General features: G+C 41.3%; 1 protein-coding gene across 9 annotated transcripts in view; it reads left to right on the top strand.

Moving 5' to 3' along the window:
• hivep2a (HIVEP zinc finger 2a) overlaps window positions 1-18,305 on the top strand; it is a 90,219-nt gene that overhangs the window by 56,417 nt on the left and 15,497 nt on the right. For 8 of the 9 annotated variants that reach the window (XM_028440483.1, XM_028440482.1, XM_028440486.1 and 5 more), the window contains 3 exons: window positions 14,164-14,227; window positions 14,350-15,536; window positions 16,442-18,267. In XM_028440483.1, the coding sequence (XP_028296284.1) occupies window positions 14,555-15,536; window positions 16,442-18,267 (2,808 nt within the window). In that variant the 5' untranslated portion in view covers window positions 14,164-14,227; window positions 14,350-14,554. Of the gene's footprint in view, window positions 1-13,577; window positions 14,003-14,163; window positions 14,228-14,349; window positions 15,537-16,441; window positions 18,268-18,305 lie in introns of those variants that run through there. The other variant, XM_028440491.1, reaches the window with a different exon arrangement.

Genomic DNA, 18,305 nt, shown 5'->3' with positions numbered 1-18,305 from the left:
AGAGATTATATTTCATTCCATTATTTACATTGTATTAGTTTGATTTTATTCACATTTATTGTATATATATATATAAGGCTAGTTTAGGAGTAACCAGGAGACATTTCACTGCATGTTTCTCTGTGACTTCTCTATGTGACAAAGTCACCTTGTAAATCTAACATTATTATATGCAATAATAACTAATCAGTTATCGTATAGCTACATCTACTGGACACATAATTACCACCATTACCATTCAGATGTTAATAAATCATACAAGTGGTTGGTACTGTATAAATAACAATGGCAATCCAGAGATGTCCAGACAAAAAAGTAGTAGGCTTAAGAACAGAAGTAAAAAGCTAAAACTCGAGGTGAGTTGCCGCTGCTGCGTGCGTCACCTAGGGGCGTTGGGGGGCACGCCCCCCCTCAGAAAATTTAGCAAAAATGATGCTATATGGTGGCTTTTGGTGCATTATATTAGTGTAATTGTGGCTTTTCTTCTGTTTTGTAGCACTTTTCTTAGCATGATGTATTTTCTCACCTAGTTTTTGTTGAATGATGCATTTACAAGTTGAAATCTGGTATCCATGGTAACGATGACAAAGAATTGAGCATCATTATCAGTTTACCTCTTTCCAGTGTAAAATGTACCAACTTATAGTATAGCAGTAGTATGGTCTGTTCGCAGTCCTCTGTAGAATACTGTCTGGTACTGGAACATATCTGCATGATTATCATCATTTATGTGTGGTTTACTTGTAGTTGGTTTTGATAAAATACAGTTGTATCAATGCACATTCATATTCATAATATATCTCACATATACCCTTACATTTGTGATTTTTGTAACCCAGTACCATGAACGCAGGACTTTTAATTCATGATTTATGATGATATTGATCATGAATGTTTAAAAAAATACATTCCATAGAGAAGAATTAAAAACCCCTTCAAAATCTACTTTATTGAAATTTGGTCTGTGAATTATTCTTACCGACGACTCTTTTCTTTGTTGAATATTTCTTAAAGATAATGTTTATATAATTTAGTTGAATTCAGTAATGTTGTGAATGTTAAGATTTATTATGTTATTGGGGAAATGCTTAGACAGAATAATTGTTTTCCTTCAGTTGCAGCCGCCAGATATTAGTTTGGACCAGCAGAGGGCGCTGGTAACCCAGTGTTTGGTTGGGATGTAGCTATTCTGCGCAGTGAAGAAGAGATGCTATGCGCTAACAGACAGAGCTAATAGAAAAACCTGACTTTTACAGATATTCACGTAATATTACAGATATTTTTTTTGGTGTTGAAGGAGTAAGGAATCATTTATGAACATGTTTAAGAGTAGATGGTGGTCAGAAAGAGAGTAGCAGGACATTCCGCCCACCGCCTACGCTTCTGGACATCCCTGGTAATCAATCGAGTGGCTGGTAACATTTCAACATTCATTAGTGCAGCCATTTGGCCAGTGGACCATTTGAGTTCATGTATTTGAAGGGCTACAAAAAATAATTTGAATTTGATAACACACGATAATGTCGGTCAACACATGCTAATTGCTCATTTCTTGCCACATACCAAGCATGCATATTTAACTGGCACATTGGCAGTTGAATTAATTTGTCTTCCACACAAATAAAATCTCTATTTTCTTCCAGAATTGATTTAAAACTTAAGGTTTGCCACAGGTGCAGGAAAGTTGATGGTCTGTAGACGTTGCAGTAGGAAGGTGCTGAGTCATTGCACAACGTGACTTATTTTTAGGTTGACAAATTGTTATATCATGATTTTATTTGGTGTCAATGTCATTAATCATTAATACCCACTGTAAGAAAATAACAAATGTTTATTTACATGTTTTTAAAGCTACAGGGAGCCATTGCAAAAGAGTCAAAGAGCCTAATGAGGCTCCAGAGCCGCAGGTTGCAGACCTCTCTATCCTCTGACTCAAACTGAGTGTAATGGTAACCTAGACATTAATGTTACATGTTCAACAATTAACGTGTAACCTGCCTGTAAGCAGACAGTGTAACTACAGTATTATGTATTTTTCTACGGTTAACGTAGATGAGGGCAGCGGAACGTACCGTAGATGATGTGATTAACGTTACCTGATCTTTTTTTATTTTTCTTACGTCATGTCAACGCCACTCAACGCAAACAAGTGTGACACACAAACTAACATTCACCATCTATCAGTTACAGAGCTAGTAGTAAGCTAGCTGAACGTTACATAGCCAATGCTATCCCTGTGAGTTTTGCTGTGCCTGATAAAAAGTCATGTGGTGGATCCAGCATCTTTGATTGGTGTGCTGCAGACTGCAGTGTTGGTACCGTCCAGTGTTGTAACCAAATGTGATGAGAAACGGTACAGCAGCAGCTGCAGGTGTGCCGCCGGGCGCCACGGTCGTCAGTCGAGTTAATAGGCGTGAGTCGCGAGGCACGCGCCGATGCGTATTATGCTGTAACCATGGTTACCATGAAAAAAGGAGGGGATCACATTAAGCTCTTGAAACGTTAATACGCCAAACATAATGATTGGTCACAAAACACGAGTCTGATGCTGCGTTCACACTGAATGCTGCACCGGACGCATCTGCCGTACGAAACGTACCGCAGGGTCCGCAGGATCAAAAAATGTCACTGTTCGCTTCATATGCACTTCTGAAGCGAAGCCCCGCCCACCAGCAACACATCCAACACGGTGAGTTTCACTGCCTGTTGAAGCTCCTTTTTCTCCTCTCATAAACATAAACCACCAGTGAAAAAAGTGTGATTAGCGGCTAATGCTATCCTAGCTCAGTGCTACAGAGAGAACGTTTACCTGCTACTACCACCACCTCGCTGATTCTCCTCCACACCTAATCCCTCCTAGTCCTGGTTATAAAGGGCGTGTCCTACAGCTCCAGGTGGTCACACAGCTTCTACTCCATGGTTGAATGGTTGAACAGACCATTGTCTGTGTTGACAGGACATCGTCGTAAACAAAGACTCTGATTGGCTTTTGACATTCGAAACAGTCGCACAAGTTCAATATTTTCAACTCTTGCGAATATGCGATTATGCGTAAAATCGGGAGCGCACTCGCACGGCCAACGCACTTGACGTGCGGATCAGACCGCACCGCCGCACAGGACAGATTTTGTCTCTGAGACGCATCTATCCATTGACTTTGTCTGTAATCTGGACGTACGGACATTTTGTGACGCATCCGGTGTGAACGCAGCATGAGTCGAGTCTGAAGTGTCTGTGTGTGCGACTTAGTGCGACTCGAGTCCCCATCTCTGTTGTGTTGTCATTTTTTATTTTTGATGTAATTTTTTTTTTTTTTTTTTTTGTTCTTTTGTGTAATTTTATTGTTGTATTTTTGTTGTAAATTTTGTGTATTTTTGGTGTATGTTTTTTGTACTTTTATTGTTCCTTTGTGTTATTTTGTTGTCCTTGTGTGTAATTTTGTTGTTGTTTTGTGTTTGATGCAACTTATGTGTGTTTTTGTTGTCCTTTTGTGGGTTTTTTAAATAACTTTGTATGTTTTTTGTAATCTTTTTGTGCGTTTGTGTACACTGGTTGTATTGGGACGAAAGTCTCTTGAGTGAAAGAGTGTGTGTGTGTGTGTGCGTGTGTGTGTGTGTGTGTAGTGTGTGTAGCGTGTGTAGCGTGGGAGTCCTGTGTGCACGTTGTGATGCAACGTAGTGAAAGACGCCCTGCAGGAGAACCAGGGAGGAATGCCGACTCAGCGTTTCCGTTAATGAGGAAGAGGAAGAGTTGGAACAATAAATAACAAAGAGGAAACTTTGGTTCACTTTTAGGAAACGCCGCGACGTTCATAAGACGTTCCCACGTTTGCAAACGCCTCATACACCTGTAGAGCCGACTCAGCATTCTGCGTGCCCCAAAACGACTCCAAAATCACACAACACAGCAAAATGGAAAGAAATTGAAAACTAAAATTTGTAAAAATACAAAAACAAAATGGAAATAAACAAATTGACTCCAAAAAAACCCCTAACCCAGAAAAATACATCCAATGGCAACAAAGACACAAACATACTTTGAAAACACCGAAGGACAAAAAACAAACAAAAGAAAAACACACAAATTGTCTCTGAAAATACAAAAAAACAAAGACATCAAACACATTCAAAAACGTGACAAAATGCCGTTAAAACAAAACAAAAAAATAGACAAATTGACCACAAAACACATTAAAAAACAGAAAAACACAAAATGACCAAAAAAACACACAAATAAATGGAAAAAAATTGAAAACTACACAAAAACACTTTGAAAACACACTAAAGAACTACACTAAGTATCTCCTAAAATACATAAACACAGAACACTGAAAACAAAGACTACACACATTTTCTTCAAAAATAAAAACAAAATACACAAATTGAATTTAAAAATGCCACAAAAATACACCAAAAAACAGACAATTACACAAACGTAGTTAGTTAATTACACTGAAGGACAAACAAAAAACAAAACAAAAAAACAAAATATTGCACAAAATTTCTCCAAAAATACAAAAAATTAAAACAAAATACATAAACTGACTTCACAAACACACAAAATGCCACAAAAACACATTAAATGTCAACAAAAATAGACAAATTGACAAAACTAAAACTCACACCAACCCTATGTTATTTCCTGTATTAATGCTCTGATTGGTCATTATTCTAATGTTGACATGAATGTTGATCATGTGACCCTCAGATGTTGCCATGTCTGCGTTTATCACAAACAGGTTCACCTGTTGTCGTCTGCGTTGCCAGATACAGCCGATAATTCCACCCTGAAACAAGATTTAAAAAAACCAAACTTTTAAGTTTTCACCATTTTTGGTCACTTTTAACGCATTTTATTTCTGATTAAAACAATGATTTACATAATTAAGATGACTATATACTACGGCCCAATCTGTCCTCCACACATGTGACAGGAAGTGATGTCACAGCAGGTGATGGTGGCAGTGACAGTTTAAAGTTCTCCGCAGTGATGAAGCTGCAAAATGTGGAACTTTAGGGGTTTCAGAGGCTCATTGGTGTGAGTCGTTAACTATCAGACGGTCCCTGAACGCATCGCGTCCGTCCACAACGTTTAATGCCACTGGCCTTTCATCTGTTCACAGGGCTTCCTGCTGCATTCTGCTAACTGTTGTGGAAAATGTAATGAAGCTACACACACACACACACACACACACACACACACACACAGTAATAGTTTCAAGCCTGTGGAAAATATGAGTGCCTTCTCTTTTCCACTGGCACAATTTACACCAACAGGACGCCTGTTTTTCCCCTTCCTCACCTCTTCACCTCCTCCTCTCCCTCTTTCTCCATCCATCCCTCTCTCTCTCTCTCTCTCTCTCTCTCTCTCTCTCTCTCTCTCTCTCTCTCTCTCTCTCTCCTGTTAAATGGAAACACGTTGGTCAAACAGCCAATGGAACCACTCTACAGGAGACGGAGCCTCAAACATGGAACAGAGAAACCTGCGTCATTGTGTGTGTGCGTGTGTGTGTGTGCGTGTGTGTGCGTGTGTGTGTGTGTGTGTGTGTGTGTTTATGACATTTTGATGAAAACACACTGACCGAATGAAGACTTTTTTCACCTAATTTTTCTCACAGCATTTTACACCAAAAATGTTTGACCTTAATCAAAATGGGCGGAGCCACAAACATGCGACTGTAACTGACATGAGGGTCACATGATCAACATTCATGTCAACATTTAGAATAAAAATTAATCAGAGCATTAACACAGAAACTAACGGAGTTATTGTATTTTTGTTGTAGTTTTGAATATATATATATATATATATATATATACAGTATATATATACAGTATATTGGTATAATTGTAGTCAATTTGTGTATTTTTGTTGACCTTTATTTTTACTTAATTTTATTGTTCTTTTGTGTTTTTTCCATATAGTTTGTGTGTTTTTGGTGTATATTTTGTGTTTTTTTGCCTATTTAGTGTTTTTTGTGTATATTTAGTGTTTTTTGTGTAAGGTTGTCATCCTTTTGCGTATTTTTTAGGGCTGTGTTTTATCAAGTCTTCTTCTGTCTCAGTTTATTGTCCTTTTGTGAAATATTTTGTCATTATGTATATTATTTTGTATATTTGTGTTTTTGGTGTATACTTTGTGTAATTTAGTTGTTGATTTGTGTTTCTTATGTAAAATCTTTGTTGTCTGTTTATGTTTTTGGTGTACATTTGTTGTATTTTTGTTTTGTGTTTTTGATGTAAGTCGTACAAATGCTGCTGCCAGACTTTTGACCTGTGCCCCCAGAACGGCCCACATGACCCCCATTCTATCTCGTCTTCATTGGCTTCTGGTCAGATTTTGCATAGATAAATAGATAAATACATAAATAAATGTTAGTCCTGACTTTCTGAGCGTTGCATGGTCAGTACGGACCTGTTGTGCCCCTACAGGGCTGTAGGGTTCACCCTAACCAGGCTGTGGCCCCAGTACGACTGTGTTGAAGACTTCGCTTTTCTTTTTTAACTTTTATTATTTTTTATGATGTTGGTCCTGTTGTTTTCATTTCTCTTTGTTCTGTACAGCACTTAGTGATTTTTATCTGAGAAAAGCACTTTATAAATAAAAATTCACTTACAAAAATTTGTGTATTTTTGTTCTACTTTTATATAATTTTGTTGTCGTTTTTCTTATACATTTTGTGTATTTTTATTGTCCTTCAGTGTAATTTTGTTGTCGTTTTGTGTTTTTATGTACGTTTTGTGTATTTTTGTTGTCGTTTTATGTATTTGTTGTAAATTTTGTGTATTTTTGTTGTTGTTTTGTGTTTTTGGCGTAAATTTTGTGTATTTTAATTGTCCTTTAGTGTAATTTGTTGTCGTTTTGTATTTTTGTGTAAATTTTGTGTGTTTTTCTTCTACATTTATGTAATTTTGTTGTCGTTTTATGTTTTTTATGTATTTTTCGTTGTCCATTTATTTTCCTTGTTGTTGTCCTTTTGTGTAATTTTGTTGTCGTTTTGTGTTTTTCATGTACATTTTATGTATTTTTGTTGTCGTTTTGTGTATTTGTTGTAACTTTTGTGTATTTTTGTTGTTGTTTTGTGTTTTTGTTGTAAGTTTTGTGTATTTTAATTGTCCTTAAGTGTAATTTGTTGTCGTTTTGTGTTTTTGGTGTAAAATTTGCGTATTTTTGTTCTACATTTATGTATTTTTGTTGATGTTTTATGTTGTTTTTTTTTATGTACATTTTGTGTATTTTTGTTGTCGTTTTATGTATTTGTTGTAAATTTTGTGTATTTTTGTTGTTGTTTTGTGTTTTTGGCGTAAATTTTGTGTATTTTAATTGTCCTTTAGTGTAATTTGTTGTCGTTTTGTATTTTTGTGTAAATTTTGTGTGTTTTTCTTCTACATTTATGTAATTTTGTTGTCGTTTTATGTTTTTTATGTATTTTTCGTTGTCCATTTATTTTCCTTGTTGTTGTCCTTTTGTGTAATTTTGTTGTCGTTTTGTGTTTTTCATGTACATTTTATGTATTTTTGTTGTCGTTTTGTGTATTTGTTGTAACTTTTGTGTATTTTTGTTGTTGTTTTGTGTTTTTGTTGTAAGTTTTGTGTATTTTAATTGTCCTTAAGTGTAATTTGTTGTCGTTTTGTGTTTTTGGTGTAAAATTTGCGTATTTTTGTTCTACATTTATGTATTTTTGTTGATGTTTTATGTTTTTTTTTTTAATGTACATTTTGTGTATTTTTGTTGTCGTTTTGTCAAGTTTTGTAATAATTCTGTATGTTTTTTGGAGTCTTTTTTGTGCGTCTACACAAATCTAAGGCCTTGGGATATTTGTTGGTGGGCCGAGATATCAGCGTGAAAGCATTTAAGAAACCAATGTGAAACCAGTTCAAACACAGTATGAAACCAGTTAAGAAAACAGAGTTAAACCATTAAAAAAACAATTTGGAACCAGTCCAAAGTGATTAAATCTCTGAGTATAAATGCAATGGGAATGTTTGACTGGTAGAAAACCACTAACCTAATGGTTTCCCAGTGGACGGGAGCAGATTCCCACTAACGACCTGGTCCTTCCTGGTAAAACGGTAAAAACGTGCGGTTCGGGGCCAGACGGAGGCCAAACGTCCTGAAGCCTGAACACATCGTTTCCCATCGTGCTGAGAAAACTGTGTTTAATCACTGAATGGAAATCATTAGTAACACGTTGAAATGGTTTATAAAGTGTCTGACCACACACACACACACACACACACACACACACACACACACACACACAGAAGCTAAGGTGATGTTTGGAGTCTGGTTTAAAGCCACTCGTGAGGACACACACAATGTTTTTTATTTGTGTGTGTGTTTATGTGTGTGGGTGTGTGTCTTTTTGTGTATTGTTGATGTTTTGTATCTTTTTGTGTAACTTTGTAGTCATCTTCTGTCTAAGTTTATTTTCCTTTTGTGTAATTTTGTTGTTGTTTTGAGTTTTTTATGTAAATTTTGTGTCATTTTGTGCAGTTTTGGGGCGACCGTGGATCAGTGGTAGCGTGGGTCGTCCAACCATCCAAGGGTTGGGGGTTTGAATCCTGTTTTATTGAAGTCATTGTCGTTGTGTTGCCTAGTATGAATGTAGTGTGTGAGTGAGTGCACTATGGCAGCCTCGCCTCTGTCAGTCTGCCCCAGGGCAGCTGTGGCTACAATAGTAGCTTACCACCACCATGTGTGGAGTGAAAGAATAATGTCTTAATTCTGTAAAGTGCTTTGAGTGTCTATGATAAAGTGCTATGTAATATCCAGTTTATTAGTATTAACTAAATTAAATAAGAAGTGTTTCCTCCTTTGGCTCCTATAGCTGGTGACAGCGCCTGCACAGTAGATCTCCTACTGCTTTACCATCTCTGCCTCGTTTAAAGACAAAATAGTTACAAATGGAACTTTTGGAGTTTGGTTTTTTGAGCAAAATTACTGATGCCACTGACGACGATGACGCCGCAGCAGACTCGCCGCTCAGGCCCGGTGCTTCTGCCATGTGTTGTCTCGTGTTTGTGACTCTAGCCGTGCACGTGTCCAGGAGAGACAGAACTTTAGTTTGTTGTTAGTTTTGAAGCGAGTTTCTGTTGAAGCGGAGCTGTCTTCAGTTCCTTATTGCCGGTAGAAACACACAAACAGCCAATCAGCTACAGACGGGCTGACCCAGCGTACGGAAGCAGCCTATCATATCTCCGTACGTCACCAGTAACAGGCAAACAGCCAATCATTCAGCAGCTGTGGAGTTCGGTTGCCATGTTGGTATGTTTTTAAGTGAGTAACGTACAGTGAGTTTAGACTGTGCAGTGAGAAGCCAGGAGGAGAGTAGAGGCATCTGGTACCGGTAGTATCGTAATCCACGGTAGTACCGTTAAGTAGAGTTTCTGGTATAGTAGGAACTGTTACAATTTGCCTCCACGGGGCACCGTGTGTATTGTGCAACTATAAGTGTAAATGTATTGTCTGTTTGCTGTTGCTCTATATTTTCTCGCCTGCTACATTTCATAACACACACACACACACACACACACACACACTCACAACCGCACAGCATCTCTAAAACCTTCCGATTGTCATTGCGTAACATCAAAAAACTATGGTTGGAGCTTCCGATACAGCAGTAAGAACCGACCTCTGTGTGTGTGTGTGTGTGTGTGTGTGTGTGTGTGAGAGATGATGTAAGTGTATCTGGAGCCATCAGATAAATGTCCTATATTTACCTCTCGCTGTGTTTCAACCTACCTACGGCTTGGAAGTCTCGTCGTGGCCTTTAGCCTCAGCCCACACAAACACACACTCACACACACACTAGCACACACCCTCTTCCCACGCACACACACTAGAAGCAGGTTGTGTCAGTAGCTTTATGTAAGTCATTGACTGTTCTCTCTCCCACTCACTGCACACACAGACCATTCAAAAGTTTCATTAGACGAAAACCTCTGGCTTTACATAATAGCTCCGCCCCTTTACTCTTTGACCCTGATCTGCAAGCACCGCTACATGCTAAGCTAACCCCAAACCCGTGAGACTGATGTCTGGTATGAAATTTCCTCACAGATCTATTCTATATACGTCTGTAACAAAGGACAGGAACAGATCAATTTGTATTTGGGAATTGAAAATTGTTCTCGTTGGAGTTCTTATTATTTATTATTTTTCTCCTAGAACTCCTCCTAGACTATTAATGCAGCACTGATGACACGTACGTCATCTCATAGGGACAATGTTTAGGATGTGCAGTCGACCTTTTTTGGAGCCAAAATGTCAAGGTCGCGTCAAGTGTCAAAAACCAAAATTTTCCATATCTATGAATATTTATCATACAAGTTTGATGCTTCCATTTATGAAAAGCTCATCTTAAGTGGAATATTTTGTATTATTGGACCAAATATGTACGACCTACCAGTAAAAAGATCAGTAGAGGTCAAAGTTTATGACTTCACAAAAAAAAAATGCTCAAGGTCATATTTTAGGTCAAGGTCAGTCTTCTGTTTTGCCTGCATTTATACTTTGAATTTTATTAGTAAAAACAACAAACTTGTCAACAAATCCAGATACAGGTTGTTATTTTTGCCAATTTTCAATTGGCAAATACGTATTTGCCTTGCGGATAAAGGTCTTGCCTAGTGTTATTTATTTATTTATTTATTTATTTATTTGACAGGGACAATGCAGTTCAACATACAGTAGATACAACACTTTGCAGTATATACTGTAGCTGATGCTAGTCCCTGGTTGGGCCTTTCTACACTACAGTGAAATACAATAAAACCCACAATACAATGATTATAAAAACATTCACACACAGCTTTTCACAAATGGTGCATTTTTGATTTTCTTTCAGCCAAGACTCAAACCTCTAGGTGAACAATTTAAAACCTGTTGGTCGTGGATTCCACAGCTTGGCACTTTATTAGATGAAGGCCGACCGTTACGATTTAAAACCAAATCAAAATAATAAATAAATGGTGTGGTTATTTTGTTTTAACAACTTCAAATCAATAACAGAAATACAGAAAGTTTGTGAGATATGTGGATATTTTGGGGTAAATCAGAGAGAGAACTGAAGTCCACTACACCTGGTTTCCCTCCCCTGGTCCTGGACCAGGTCTCCTAGGACTGTTTAGGATTTATTTCAGCAGTTTTCTGGTCCTGCTCCTGTTTTCATTCAGTCTGTGGATGTTTTAGCTCAAATAAAGCTGTTTATGTTTATGTTTTGTTTTGCGGTGTTATGGTCCTAATAGTATCCAGATAAACTGGTGACTGACTATTGACTGTGAGACTGGTGTGAGGAACAATAGATGTTAGAACTTCTACCATTGAACATTTTGCAAAAACAATTACACCTTTTTTAAGGACAGTAAAAACATATTTTTTGCATGTTATAATATTAATATAATAATAATAATAATAATAATAGCCACTAACGGCAGCCGTCTACACACATGGAAGTTGATCACACGAAACGAGGAGCACCAGTAGATTCATTTATGTATTAATAACATTTCAGGTCATCAGTATTGTGACTTATGCGTTGGTCATTTTTTGTTCAGGAGTAAAAGTCCGCCCCCGTCTATGAGATTAAAACATGAAGTTCTCGTCCATAGTTTCCCTTAAATATCCAAATATCTCACAAACAAAACAAGATTACATTTTAAAACAGAAAAAAATAAATGAGTGGTTCAGGTTATTGATATGTATGAACGTTATTTTGATAAAGTAACTTATTCCTCTCCAGAATAAAGCAGTGATGGTAGCGGATTGTTTGTTTTTTTTGTCCATACTTTTTATTGCTTGATTGTAAAGTGAGCCAATGGTCTTAGAGGAGCAGCCTGGCCCCGCCCCTCTCTGTAATACAGTTTGATATCACTGTAAACCCGAATAAGTAAAAAACTTAAAAAAAAATTGAGACAATTGATTGCCATAATTTTTATCCAGAATTGAATAGGTTGGATGACTGGCTACATGTTAAAATAAACATATAACAAGAATGTATTATTCTTAGCATTGAATTCCTTAATTCTATGAAGTTGTACTTAAGTTGTGTGTTTAAATTACTTATAAACAAATATAGTTCCATTTACTCAAAAAATATTAGTTGAAGTAACTAAAAATGTAAGAAAATGTTACACCAACTTGAGAAAATTAAATTGGTATAACTTTTTCTTTAACTTTGAGTATAAACTACTTAATCTATTTAATTACTTTGAACTTTCAGGTTTACAGTGTATATGTCATAGCGTGCATGTACAGGAGAGAGTTGGAATGTAACGTCTGATTAATTTGAAACAATTTAGGTTACTTTATATTGTTTTACAGATTTTGTCTAATTTTAGCTGTGGGTCAAAAACCAACCCGAGATATTTGAATGCTTTTATTTTGCAAATGTATTTGGAATTTCTGCCCGACATTTAGTTTTCTAAATGAAAAACATATTGATATGGTCTTGTTAGATGGGTGAGCCTCGGCCTCAGCCTTACGCTGACAGGACGTCTACTGCCTGATCAGGTGACTTGGCGGGTTCATAAAAAAACTGCAAACGTCTGTTGCTGGGTTTCCGTTACAGATTTTCACAAAATAAACGCAATATTTCAAAATGTCGATAAAGTATAATTGCGTGTAATTTGAACGTGTTTCCATTGAACATTGTTTTGGAGCCTCGTAACTCCTGTGAAATCTCATCCCGCGAGACTTCTCTTCAGGAAGACGGACGCTCCAAACCTCCGTATAACACTCTGCATTACTTTGTTGTTTCACGTCTAATGTGGTACTAATAATTATTAAGTGTAACGCTAAGAAATGTCTGGGTCTCCTCTTCTGTCTACACGTACCACGTAATGTGGTCATGTGACGAGGTACGTTACGTTCTGTGACGTATATTTGCGGGAAAATGTTTCCATGGCGCTTTTGCGACACATTTCAAGATCAAAACCGCCTCATGAAACCGTCAAAACCTTTTAGCAATATTTCAGTGTTTTTTTTTTTAATTCAGATGTTTCCATTACCAGTTTTTACTGCGATTTTGTATTTATTATTTAGATTTTGTGCATTTCCAATGGTAATCTCACAACGAGAGACAAAGGACAGGAGCAGATCTATTCTTTATACATCTATGACTGTATTGGATGTTTTTTGTGACCTTTAGAATTGTCTCATCGTTAAAGATTGTCTCATTATTCTTTCCTCTGTGAAACTGAGATGATTTCTTATTCTCTCATCACACGTCTACACTCTGAACGCCGTGGAAAGGATAGAGATATGTTATCAGACTGTGATACTGTGTGCGTTTGTGTGTGTGTTACTGTGAAAGTTACTTTTAAAAAGTCCAACACTCGCCCAATTTCTGTGTCCCTGCTGCTAAGAATAACGCATGTTTTTCCTCAGGTGTTATTTATAGATCTTACGCTGGGCCCCCAGACGCACACGTCACTCAGCTCACTGCGCTGCAGGCACAATGTGTGCATCTGTGTGTGTGTGTTAGCATGCGCGTGTGTGTGTGTGTGTGTGTGTGTGTGTGTGTGTGTGTGTGTGTGTGTGTGTGTGTGTGTGCGTGTAAGTCGTTTAAACCCAGAGATGAGGAAATAGGAAGCTCTCAAGTGCCACTTCAGCAGCTCTGCAGCTCTGTGCACCATCAGGTGTTGGTGTGCGGTCGACGAGCGTTGAGCAACGGAAACGTACACACACACACACAGACACACACAAACACGGGCTGTGTTTGCTGCAGCTTTGCAGTGCAGATGGAGCGCCTGTGAGCTCGAGCTCCTATTTTATTGAATCATTTCAAACTGTGATGCCCACAGAAGTAGGAAAAGGTGCCGACTTGGACTCGGCCCGTTTGGACGCCTGTGCTCGTTATGACACTCCTGGCGTCACTTCCACGCCGCTATTTATAGGCCTTTGTGTGTTTTTAGGAACAGCGTGGGTTAGCGTTTCATCAGTGACTCACTGAGCAGAGAATCGGAGGAAAAGGCCAAAAGCACTCATAGATATTTCTGTGTGTGAGCAATCAATGACATTCACATCCATGAATATATGCCGCGCCGCGCTTGTGTGTGTTTGTGATACGTTGTTGCTGCTGACTTCAGGAAACCTTCCTGAGTGGGATTGTGTAACCTCTCTTTCTCTCTCTGTGTGTGTTTTGTTTTGCCGCTGCAGGTTGTTTCTGTGAAGACACTCGATGACCTGTGAAGGAATTGCAAGCACTCGTCCCCAAAGAAAAGTTAGTGGCACACCTTTGAGCTTTTCCATCCATCTATCCATTTTCAGACCTGTATTCCTTTGAGCTTTTCTTCTTTGTTCATCATCATCACTCACAGCTTTGGGTTTTTCTCTTTTTTGCAGATTAAACAAAGATTCTCCAGCCATGTCGCGGTTTTCTATGAGGTGGCAATAAGAGGAACCGATTCCCTGGACGATGGACGAACCCCCCAAAGCTTGACCTATCATGCCTACTAGCCTTGGGACCTCCTAACCCTCTAGATTGTTCCTCTCTGTGTTCCCCTTCCAACTCCCACGCTTACCTCCAGCTCAAAGGAACGTCACCACAATGGAAGGTCATGAACCCGGGCTGAAATGCTCCAATAAGGACCCGGAAAAGGAGAAGACGCCGCTGCACAGAAAATGGGCGTCCGAGCCCTCCGCAAACACCAAGAGGAGCACGTTTGCCGACCCAGAGGCTAAAAACCGTGAGAGTTTACCGTGTGGAGCTGCCGGAGGAGCAGCGCCGCAGCAGAAGTATGCGATCACAGGAAATTGTGGGAAGCTGCTGTCTGGAGTGTCTGCGGTATGCGCCATGGGAGGCCCGATATCTCACGACCCACCAGGAGCGTTTGCTCAGGGTTTCCCTCGAGGGTATTCCTTCCCGCTGGGCCAGCCGTACCCTCAACATCCCCAGAGCAAACGCTTCCTCTCAGGAGCCAAACCGCAGCCCGGCCTTGAGCCGCACGCCTGGCCGTACGTGGGCCAGCTGCCCTCGGACGACCTCTACCCAGTGGGACACACCAGCCACTCACACCCACACGGAGCCGGTACGGGGAGGTTCCCACGCCAGAAATCTCCCAGTTTACCGAGCTCTTTCGGACAGTATTCCCAGTCAGGTGCCGAGGGCGGAGACGAAGGCTACAGCAAAAAAGAGCAGAAGCCCAAAAAGCCAGGACGATACATTTGTAACTTCTGTGGACGAGCGTGTGCCAAGCCCAGCGTCCTGAAGAAGCACATCCGCTCCCACACCGGGGAGAGACCATACCCCTGTGTGCCCTGTGGCTTCTCCTTCAAAACTAAGAGTAACCTTTACAAGCATCGCAAGTCTCACGCCCACGCTATCAAAGCTGGACTGGTGCCCTTTTCAGAGCTGGCTCTGGCTCGCAGTACGGACGGGGACCAGGCCTCGCCCATTGGTGACCCTGAGGTCCACTCGGACGGAGAGCAGAGCACCGACACTGACGAGGAGTGTGCAGAGGGCTCCACCATGCTGACCGACAAGGACTTCCCCGTCCCACAGATCTCCTTTGAAACTGACAAGAACACAGGTAGGTCTGAGCGCCCTTATGGTCGTATCTCCACCGTAGAAGAGACATGGCCTTAAACTGAACAGGTCGCCACTAAGGGTGCGTTCACACCAATGGACCGTTTGCTTGATAATCCTCCTTGTTTGGTCAGTGTGAACATGCAAACAAAGTCTAGAGCAGATCAAACAGGCGAAGACGAGAGCAATTGTTGTCGGTCGGTCTCAGAGTGTTTCCAATCGAAGTCTGGAGTGATGAGGAGGCCTGTGAACACAACCGTGCTCAGTGCAGACTAAAAACAGGAAGTATCGGTGATGACGTAGAGTACACAGAATGGTGAGTGGTCTGGAAAACCGCCGGTGGTGCAAAACAGAGCTTTGAAACCACCAAAAGCACGACATCTTGTTGCTATTCTATTGTTGAATGCTGGTAAAGAACAAATGGAGAAGGAAGAAGTTTGTGAGCACTTTACAACGCTGGCTTTGACCCATAGATGAGAGTGTCTTCTTCAGGTTTCTGTTTCTCTGCCTAGAAAAGTCTCTACTCCAGTAACGGCCCCTCAACTGGTTACCTCATGGAACTGCACCAGAAGTTGTTTGGAACCGATCAGAAGTTGCGCTCTGAACGCTAATCAAGCCAACAAAGAAACTTCTTTATCAACATACAACAATAGAGCAGTAACAAGTTGTCGCCGGTTCTCCTGATCACCCACAGTGCGTTTTAAACACTCGAGGATCCATCATTTGTCATTAATTTCATATTTATCTGCTGTATTTGCACCGAAATACCTGAGAGGGCCTAAATGTACATCTCGCAATCCTTTCTTGACAGAAACAGAATATGTCACTGGTGAACATTTATTTTGTATGGTAACCTGTTTTTATTTTGTCTTAGTTTTGTTAATTTCAGTCTCTGCTCTTCGTTCAAAGGTGCTGCTGAACCGGCCTATGCCGACTTGGCTGAGGAGCTGCCCATCGGATCCATCAAAGTGCCTATCCTCATCGTTCCCAAGGCCGGGGGCGTCCCGTCCGCTGGGATAGAGTTTTCTCCTTTTCACGACATGAAGGGGCACCATCACATGCTGGCATCGCAGGTCGGTGGGAGAGCGCATTCGCTGGACGATGCCCCATCTATCAAACAGAGGTTGGCGCTGAGGCTGAATGAGAAGAAAGGCCAGGACTCTGAAATTGCCATGTCCCAGTCCCTGAACCACCTCAGCCCTCACGGCAAAGGCAGCACAGACTCTGGCTACTTCTCCCGCTCGGAGAGCGCGGAGCAGCCCATCAGCCCCCCCAACACCAATGTAAAAACGTACGAAGAGATCATGTTTGGGCGGACGTGGTACTACCGACCCAGCGCTCGCCCAAGGCAGTCCATCACAGTGGGCATGGCTGGGGTGGACTCGACCAGTCTGGCCGCCTTAAAGCAATCAGGTGCTACTATGCCAGGAGATCACATCGCTTTTAGAGGAGATGTGAGAATTCCTGGAGATCCCAAGCTGTTTCCCACAGGGCATTCTCCTATCGGTACGGGTCTTCTTGAGCCTCCATCAGAGACTGGGCGTCTCCCCAGGAGTAACTCTATGCCAACTTCTTCCCCTCCTCTCCTCAGCGTTCCCCAAGGGAACCGCAGCCACTCCTTTGACAACATGGCGGCACCTGACGACGTGTTTCTCCCGCCGGGCCACCCCAGGCTCAAAAGACAAAGTGCGTTTGAACACCACACGGGAGAAGCGGAAGCTTTCGGGCACATGGCCAAGAGTTTAGCGACGCCTCATGGTTTGAAGTTCGGAGTCACAGAATCCTTTGCCTATGGCTCACATGGTACCAAAGTCAGCACGTCTGAGAACAGGAAGAGGAGGAAAGAAGAGAGTGTGGGGGACGACGAGGACAGTCCCGGGCACTGTGACAGTAGCTGCAGCGGCTCATTGGACATGGTCGGAGACTATGAGTTCAGGCAGGGTAGTTTTGATGGCTGCAGAGCGACTCCCACGGGTAAAGGCTCCCTCCATAGCGCGCACAGCCAATCAGACAGCTTTGACACCTGTCCTAGCATGTGCTCCGACGACATGGCCTTCTTCATGGACTCTGAGGGCAGGAAGGCAGCGGGGAACGTCATCTCCGTCATCCAGCACACCAACTCCCTCAGCCGCCCAAGCTCCTTTGACAAGTCTGAGTCCTTCGATCAGCCTGGGTACCAGCCGTCAGACAAAGCTCCTTCCAGTCAGTACTCCGAGCAGTCTGACTCGGAGATCTTTGAAGATGCTCTGAGTCCTGAATCTGCCCTACTGAAGACGGAGAGCATGGAGCATCAGCTGCACAGCGACAGTGAACTGGCCTCTTCATCATCAGCCACAGCCTCACCAGGACAATCTTACCAAATGCAGCACAAACTAGTCCGACAACCAAACATCCAAGTTCCCGAGATCAGGGTGACGGAGGAGCCCGACAAGCCCGAGAGGGACGTGGAAGCTCTGTCGACCAAGGAACCGGAGAAGCCGCAGCATGTGGAGGAGTTCCAGCTGCCCCAGAGGAGCGACACCCTCGCCCAGATGCCATCGGAGAAACTTCCCCCAAAGAAGAAGAGGCTTCGTCTGGCAGACATGGAGCATTCCTCTGGAGAGTCCAGCTTCGAGTCCACCTGCAATAGCCTCTCTCGCAGCCCGAGCCAGGAGAGCAACCTGTCCCACTCTTCATCCCTTTCTATGTCCTTCGACAGAGACGAAGGTCTGAAGTCCGTCTCACCGACTAAACAGGTAAAAACGCTCAGATCTTTCTTGGTATTCTCTGCATT

The sequence above is a fragment of the Gouania willdenowi genome (assembly GCF_900634775.1).
Source record: "Gouania willdenowi chromosome 24 unlocalized genomic scaffold, fGouWil2.1 scaffold_320_arrow_ctg1, whole genome shotgun sequence".
NCBI lineage: Eukaryota > Metazoa > Chordata > Actinopteri > Blenniiformes > Gobiesocidae > Gouania > Gouania willdenowi.
This window is presented reverse-complemented; position numbering and strand designations above follow the sequence as displayed.